The sequence below is a fragment of the Gadus chalcogrammus genome, chromosome 4, assembly GCF_026213295.1.
Source record: "Gadus chalcogrammus isolate NIFS_2021 chromosome 4, NIFS_Gcha_1.0, whole genome shotgun sequence".
Classification (NCBI taxonomy): Eukaryota; Metazoa; Chordata; class Actinopteri; order Gadiformes; family Gadidae; genus Gadus; species Gadus chalcogrammus.
In genome coordinates, this window is record NC_079415.1 from 35,297,636 (window position 1) to 35,306,476 (window position 8,841).

The 8,841-nt window shown below is 44.0% G+C and overlaps 1 protein-coding gene across 1 annotated transcript in view; it reads right to left on the reverse strand.

The window, feature by feature from the left end:
• LOC130381044 (zinc finger protein 271-like) overlaps positions 1-8,424 on the reverse strand; it is a 17,479-nt gene extending 9,055 nt beyond the window's left edge. Inside the window, exons 1-7 of the mRNA XM_056588465.1 lie at positions 8,114-8,424; positions 7,259-7,390; positions 6,528-6,643; positions 6,182-6,248; positions 5,307-5,590; positions 3,387-3,453; positions 2,135-2,876 (exon numbers count right to left, since the gene is read on the reverse strand). Coding sequence (XP_056444440.1) covers positions 2,135-2,876; positions 3,387-3,453; positions 5,307-5,590; positions 6,182-6,248; positions 6,528-6,643; positions 7,259-7,349 — 1,367 coding nt within the window. The 5' untranslated portion in view covers positions 7,350-7,390; positions 8,114-8,424. The remainder of the gene's footprint in view (positions 1-2,134; positions 2,877-3,386; positions 3,454-5,306; positions 5,591-6,181; positions 6,249-6,527; positions 6,644-7,258; positions 7,391-8,113) is intronic.
• Between the last annotated feature and the right edge of the window lie 417 nt (positions 8,425-8,841).

Sequence of the window (8,841 nt, forward strand, 5' to 3'; positions counted from 1 at the left end):
CAATATGCTTTTTCCCTGTCATTCTTTCGTCCAACCACATTCCTAGAAACTTAAAATACCTGACTTTCTCAAGATTATTGTTGTACAATTTAATTGTCTGTGATGGCATCTTTTTCTTATTTTCAAACACCATACACTTAGTTCTTTCTGAACAACACATCAAATCCTTATCAAAGTTAATGCATGTGGAACCATTTGGGGGCGGTGAATCCTCCTCGGTGCAGTTCACCTTCTGAACTGCAGCGACACACACACACACACACACACACAAAAAGAAGAAAGACCGAACACAAACCCTACTCCTGTTACTGAACACACAACATGATGAAGGATTCATCAAGATAGGCTTGTTCTCCTTTCCCAACAGTAACTGAGTATTGAAGAAACACTTGTCACTACACTGTCTTGTGTTTCAACACATTGTAGTAATTTGGAGCTGATTGGACAATTCAGCCAATGAATCTAAAAGGCTACCTCCCTCAGCAGCATTCGTGCATTGCGCAACATAACTACATGCAGAGAGAAGTGATAGTTTGTTAATTAGCAGAGAGCCGTAAAAGCACTTTCTACCCATTTCAGTGGAGGAATTGGACTCCTCAATCACGCAATGTTATACTTAAATGGAACAAGTAAGTTACATATTAATTAAGTATTTTGGCATGGAGCATATAAAAAATATATATACAACGGTCCTAAACTGCATTTGAAATAGACCTTGAGACTCCGGTAAAACAATATAGGACATTGATCATGATATGCCTCAATATCAGAATAACAACCATGGGTCAAATAGCAATGGCAAGTGGAATGAAAGTGAAAGCAGTGCAGGCTTGTCCAGGCCCTGCAAGTCAGGATGTAGGCTATGAATAAGAATACATTTTTAGCTAGTGGGCATCCCAGAAACCAATTCCATATTTTCTTGGGGAGGACCCCCATCCATTACTGCACCCCACCCACGAATTGGATCACCAGCCGCCGCTGCAAACAGAGAGTGAAGGGTGACCAATGCTAGGAATCTTCTGACTTTGTCCCGTTAGAATAATGCTGCCTTCTAGAGGGAGGACCGGCCTAAACTGAGCATCACTGAGATCTAGACATTTAACCAGGGACCTTTTAAAATGGATGAACTTCAACCATTATCGCCTATTATGATACAATCCATCCAAGGTAGTTAGCATTAAGCGCACAGAATGGAAAGGTCAGTGGAAAGAACACAATCATGCATAATGTGGGGTTCAATCGCAGTCTATTACACAAGTGAACTTTGCAGGCTTTTTGTAATAACAAAGATAACGGTAATGACAACGTTGTGGCAATATCAAGCATAACTTTAATATACAAATTATATGAACCCCTGAATAAATTGTCAATTTAAATGAATTTCTATCCATTCTCCATGGACCTAGAGATACCTTCCGCCCCCTCTAATTGAAAGGTGTTTAGATAGTTTGCATTTGCAACTGTGGGCACCAAGTTTGATACTCAGGCCAATCCACAGACTTCTTTGTTGTGTAGATTCCTTTAACTGTCTGGCAGACATGTCCACTTCACCCATATTGTGAATTGCAATTTAACTTGGTCTCTCCTCTGGCCAATCCTAAACTCCACGAAGGCCCCTCCCCCTGACCTTTGTATTTACCCACGATGTCAACGTTTCCTACAAGAATCATGTACACCCATCGTCTTTGACTGTATGCTTGGTAACTTTGCTGCCTGTATCTTCCCCTGATCAAGCTCTACATTCAATCAAATATTTTGCTTTCAGAAGTGTCCTAGAAATAAATGATTCAACACATTTACATTACATTTAGCAGACGCTTTTATCCAAAGCGACCAACATCGGTTAATACACACATTGACACACCGACGGCAGAGTCAACCATGCAAGGCGACAGCCAGATCGTCAGGAGCAATTAGGGTTAAGTGTCTTGCTCAGGGACAAATCAACACTCAGCTAGGAGGAGCTGGGGATCGAACTAGTCAACTGCTCTACCTCCTGAGCTAAGCCGACCCCACGGACATCAAACAATAAAAACAGAAAGTGAATCGAAAGTACGAAGCGTTTAATCGTGATGAAGAGAAAAACTAAAAGCAGTAATTTCAACCAATACAGGACAGAGGTCTCAATCAAAGCGTCCCGTTACCCCGTGTCAAAGTGTGCTTGAGCATGTGCACACGCAAACTGCTTGGGCCGCAGTAGCTGGCGTTGCACTGCAGACACACGCAGGGCTTCTCCCCAGAGTGAGTCCTCATGTGGATCCTCAGGCGGTATGACCGAATGAAGCGCTTTGTGCATTGGTCACACTTGTAGGGCTTCTCGCCAGAGTGAGTCAGCATGTGGCCATTCAGGGAGCCTTTCAGAATGAAGCCCTTCGTGCATTGGTCACACTTGTAGGGCTTTTCACCGGAGTGAGTCCTCATGTGGATCTTCAGGTGGCTTGTCCGACTGAAGCGCTTCGTGCATTGGTCACACTTGTAGGGTTTCTCCCCAGAGTGAGTCATCATGTGGCGCTTCAGGGTGCCTTTCAGACTGAAGCACTTCGTGCATTGGTCACACCTGTAGGACTTCTCCCCGGAGTGCGTACTCATGTGGATTTTCAGGTTGCCTTTCTGACTGAAGCTCTTCGTGCATTGGTCACACCCGTACGGCTTCTCGTCTGGTCGGGTCCTCATGTGTACGATCATATTGGCATTGTTGGGAGAAACCTTCCACCAACCATCCACCGCCAGTGGGCCCTCCCCTTTTCCGTAAACGCTCAGGATCCGCAGCTCCCCGCTGTGACTTGACATGTGGGAGGAGCCAGGGGCGTCCACACCCAGACTCTCCGAGGTGGCACCACGCTGCGTGCTGCAGTCTCTGATGTCATTGACGTCTTCTTCAGAGAGGAAACAAAGAGAGAAAGTAATGGTATTAATTAATTATTTGCACAAAGGGATACAGCATGTACTTTTACACACTGGTGTATTGGAAGAAGTATATTTTGACATTCTTTCTTTCTAACGTCTTTTTGTTTATTATGCATTTTCCTTGTTCCCCTTGGGGGGGGGTCAAGGGTCAAAGGCGTCAGCTGAGAAGGCACCGCTACGTCTCCGCCTTTGAAGGATGTGGGGAGGTCATAAAGACACAACCCAGGTCATCTGTGGTTTCCGATCACCTGCTTTACCAATACTGTAGTTATACTGGGAATCAGAGCGGATTCAGCATTCCTGACACCTGTCATGAAGAAGATGTAAATCATTTTACTATAAAACTGCATAGTAGTCCTTGTGTTTTAGCAGGGTGACGGTCATGATGCTTTTCAAAAGAGGACCAGCGCAGTTAGAATCGAGTACATTCTCAGTTGGTAGGTCAGTTGGCTTGCATGGATGCAATGTGTATTACTAACCTACAGCGGGCATGCCTCCACCAATATCCTCTTCAACCTTGATTGAAATGGTGTCTGGGGTCTCCGGCTTTCCACATAAAGAAGGAAACACATTTTAATTTCCTTTCATTTGCACAGAATAGTTGTTAATCCCCAATTACGATGGACTGGATTCCCCCAACCTGCTCTAACGGCGATTTGAATTCGCCCTTCATAAGGGTCTGCAGAAGAGCAATTCTTATCTTTCTGCTTCCGATACGTTTTTGGTAGGGATGTGTCGGTCGGGATTCGTTACAACGAACGAATCCCGAACGTGAACGACAAGAACTGGTTCCCCAAAACAAGAAGAACTGGTTCTTTGATTCTTTTTTTTTAACATAAACCAAACATATGGTCACGTAAATAAAATATACAAACGAACAGAGCTCCGTCTCCCCGCGACTTCCATTGATTGAGTCTACAACTTTCTCAAAGATTCAGCCAATGAGAGGTAGCAATGGTGTTGGAATGGCACCTGGGTAAACCAATGACAAGGCGGTACCGTCGAATATGCGCGCTCTCTCTCTCTGACGTTTCTTGGTTCATACCATTCGACTCATATATCCCCCTACATTTTTTCGAAAATAGACTTGACCTCCATCTGTTTATTGGATAAACGCATTTCCCAATCCCAGGAGTCTTTGCTCCATTCTACGTCAATTTAAGAACAAACAAAGAAATTAAACTGCAGTTCGTATTATTTATTTATGACCATGCAAGTTCTGTAATGCCTGAACAATGAAGAATTAAATGTAAAGTAAAATAAAATTATAAATGTAAAACCATGAATGAAATATAGAGAGTAAGCAAGTGGTATAAATATTGGTGGGACTTTCGACATACTATATAGCAGGCATCTCCAAACGGCGGACTGCGGTCTTGACGGTCCTATCCGGACCCACGACCAATTAAGAAAAAAAAAAAATTATAAAAAAAAGTTTTTTTATTTTTTATTTTTTTTAAGATGTAATCTAACGTGACAAACGAATCAAAACGAACGAATCAAATAAACGAATCGTTATAGTGAACTGAACTGAAAGAACTAGTTCCCGGAAAATAATCATTTTGCCCATCCCTAGTTTTTGGAGAAGCTGAGACCGTTTTTTGAGACCAAAATTGTACCGGGGGGCGAAACGTGTGCCGCCTACGTAATCTGTGTTCGAAATTTCCAAACCTGCCTGGCAACGGACGAACGATGACGTGGGAAGGTTCATGAATATTCACAAACATTCGCGCTCATTCATTGAGCGTCACAAGACGAAATAACATTAAGCAGATAACACTTATTTTACAAATGACATTTATTAGCGTTGCTAACTTTATAATTGCATTGTATTTAATTGTTTAATAGCATTTAGCTAGTAAACTGAGTGTATTAACACAAGCTAGCTAAACTATGATACACTTTAAAACACTCAGTTTACTAGCTAAATTCAATACAATACAAATATAAAGTAAAAAAAAGTGTTGTCTGTATTATGTTATTTCTTCTTTGGCAACATGGGCGCGAAGCAACGGACAATCGTGTCGAACGATGACGTAATGTTTCGAACGCGAATTACGAAGGTGGTACAATTTTCACCCCGATACAATTTTGGTGCGACAGTGCCAATCACCAAGTTGGCCTCTCCCCCTGGCGCCCTATTGGCTGGATTAACACAATGACGACAGGTAAGCGACGGCAAACAGCCATTTGCGTACAGAGTCAGTTGAACAAGTTGATCAAGCCTCTTGTGCTGAAGAAAATGACAGCAGCTTCCCCAGACCAACGAGTCTGGAAATAGCCAGGCTACACGTACGACTCATTAAATCCTAGAGGTGTGAGCTTTCTAAGGGTGTGTGCTGGAGTTGTAACAGAGGAAGCCTCTCTTTTGGATGCTGAATGAGAAGATGATTTCCAACCTGCACACTCAGCTCCTCGTGGCAGACCAGCCGCTCGCCGCGCTCCAGGCTCTTGGCCGCACTGTGGTCCGCAGACAGCAAGTTCAGGGCCTCCACTTCAGACGCGGTGAAGAGGGTGTTATGGCCGTCCACCGCCAGTGGGCCCTCCCCTTTTCCGTAGACACTCAGAATCTTCAGTTCCTCGCTGTGACTGGCCATGTGAGAGGAGCCAGGGGCGTCCTCACCCAGAATCTCTGAGGTGGCGTTGCGCTGATTGCTACGGTCTCTAAAGGCATCGCAGTCTTCTGCAGAGGGAGAAAAAAAAGGTAAAAAAGTAATTGTTTTGATACATTATTTGCATAAAGGGAGGCATTGTGTATTTTTACACGTGAAAGAAACTTTTTAAATGTATGCAACATTGACACAGAGGGTTTAAAATGTGAGCTGCTGACAAAGATTCACAGTTTTGGGGAGGGACGTCTCCTCCAGCACCCTCCTCCCTAGACTCAAAGCTCAAGTGGTTTGCCAGGTTAAGGAAACTCAACGAACACCAGCGCAAAGTGATCTGAGCACAACATGACAAGCGAGGCAAGCACAATTTCTATTTGGACACTAAAAGGCAACAACGTGTCCTTCCCTCTAAGCTGATCAGCTAACATTGCATGCATTATGAATTTATTGATGTTTGAGAATGATAAACCAGCTCATGTGGCATCTGTCTTGAAACCCTGATTCCATCTTTGAAATGTAACTCCCAAGTTTGACTCGTCTTTTAGCAGGGCTCTGGTCCTGATGCTTTTCCAAAGAGGATCAGGCTTTTTAGCGCAGGTAGAATCTAGTACATTCTCAGTTGATCAAGGTTGTTTTCTTGCATAGATGCAATGTTTATTACTAACCTCCAGCGGGCAAGCCTCCACCAATATCCTCTTCAAGCTTGATTGAAATGGTGTCTGGGGTTTGCTGCTTTCCACATAAAGAAGGAAACAAACACAAGACATATTCTGTCATTTTCACAGAACAGTTTTCAATCCCCACTACCGACAGATTAGGCGTTTTTACACTGCCAAGCTGGTTCGGTCGCGGCTTGGCACGCCCTGCAATTTCAATGTCTTGCCTGCCTATTTTTTTTTTTGGATTCAAGACCCTCGCATGCAAGAATGAGTTCACATCTGAATGTGGGCTAAAAAGCGATTAACTATTTACAAGTGCAAAAATGCCAAAATATTTCTTTATTCTGCTAACCACCAGTTCCTCGCTGTGACTGGACATGTGGGAGGAGGAGCCAGGGGCGACAACACCCAGGCTCTCTGATGTGGCGCCACGCTGAGTGCTACGGTCTCCAAAGGCATCGCAGTCTTCTGCAGAGGGAGAAAAAAAGGAAAAAGTAATTGTTTTGATACATTATTTGCATAAAGGGAGGCATTGTGTATTTGTACACGGGAAAGAAACTATTTAAATGTACGCAACATTGACACAGGGGGTTTAAAATGTGTACTGCAGACACAGATTCACAGTTTTGGAGAGGGACGTCTCCTCCAACACCCTCCTCCCTAGACTCAAAGCTCAAGTGGTTGGCCAAGTTAAGGACACTCAACGAACACCAGCGCAAAATGATCTGATCACAACATGACATGCGAAGCGCAATTCTATTTCGACACTAAAAAGCAACAACGTCTCCTTCCCTCTAAGCTGATCAGCTAACATTCATGCATTATGAATTCATTGATGTTTGAGAATGATAAACCAGCTCATGTGGCATCTGTCTTGAAACCATTCTGGGCTCTTGGCTGATTCCATCTTTGAAATGCAACTCCCAAGTTTGACTCGTGTTTTAGCAGGGCGCTGGTCATGATGCTTTTCCAAAGAGGACCAGGCTTTTTAGCGCAGTTAGAATCTAGCATCAGCCTAGAATTTATGCTGCCTAGAATCTACCAAATCAAAGAAAAAAAATACTCAATGAGTAATGTACACACCTTCACTTTTAAAATGGGGCTGCATAGACTTTAAGGACAGCTTTGTGCCTACAAATATGCGTTTCCAGGTTTTCTGTCTGGCAGGCAACATCCCTTGAGAAGCTGCTGAATGTAAGCACTTGATGAGCTGGCCTGCGTAGAGAGAACAAAGAAAAATCAGTACTCAATTTTTTACCTTGTATGTATTCCAGGTGCAAGTTGTAAGAAGATACAAGAGAGGCATGTTTGGTGAATTACATTAGCCTAATGCTTAAAATGAGTTCTATGAAATGATATTACATCCTTGATTTGTTTACATATTTTATAGTTCATCTCAACAACCCAATACCATTACATCAAGCTCCGCCGAAATCGGCTAATAACCCTTTGATTTGAATCAGAATAATAGTGCGTTTCAGGTACACTTTTTTCCCGTTAATAACCAGTTATATCTGGGAGTACAAGGCCCAATCCCGTTTCTTTGCTCACTGTCTCAACCCTATATCTCAACCCTAACCCTCATTGCTCATGCTCATTGCTACCCCTCATTGCTACCCTAACCGATCCCCTACCAAATGGGACAACCCTACCCTGTGACGTCATCATGGCCTCCCCGTGCCCCCTAGCAGATAACCAGACCCCTGGTAATGTTACAAGAGACAGACTGGCTGCCATTGTCTCGGGCAACGAGCAAGACCCATTGTAAAGATGTTTAACCTGAAATGGTATTTATATTTTGGCCTAGTGTGAGTGCACCCTTAGATAATAATAATCAGTTATGAACAAGAACACTTTAGAAGAAACACTTTATTTAAATAAGAAACACTGAACAACACATCTAAAAATACACACACAAGCATCTAAAAATACACACACACTCAGCTTTTGAGAGAATGGTGGAGAATCACATCTTCTCCACCATTCCGCCAACTTTGCCTCGCTCTCCTCATGCCTCGCCTGCTCCCTGGCACTCTCCTCTTGGAAGGGGTGGGGTGGTGGAAGAGGTGCCTGGGGTGGAGGAGCATGAGGGAGAGGTGGGGGGGCTGGTGGCAGTGGACTCAACGATGTCCTGAAAGAAAACGAATAAGAAGGAATTAGGAATTATGTGCCAGAACTGGGTGATATGGCCATATGTTACGTACAATATATAATAGCTATGTACACAATATAGTACTGCCAAAAATTACATTGATTAACCATGTAATATTACTAATATAATATAATATATTTGTATATATAATATTACTTATAGAATGTTACTAATATAATATATTAGCATAAAGCTTATTTTTAACCTGGAGTCACTAGAACATGGAAGATCTGGATATCATACGACATGATATCCAGCCCGGTCTTGCAGCCCGACGGCCGGGCTGCAGAGTGGGCCGCCCGACCCCGGTTCTCGGCCGGGCTGCAGAGCACGATCACGGGCTGCAGCCCGGCCGAGAACCGGGGTCGGGCGGCCTGCGAAAGTCCGACGGCCGGGCTGCAGAGTGGGCCGCCCGACCCCGGTTCTCGGCCGGGCTGCCGAGCACGATCACGGGCTGCAGCCCGGCCGAGAACCGGGGTCGGGCGGCCTGCGAAAGTCCGACGGCGGGCTGCAG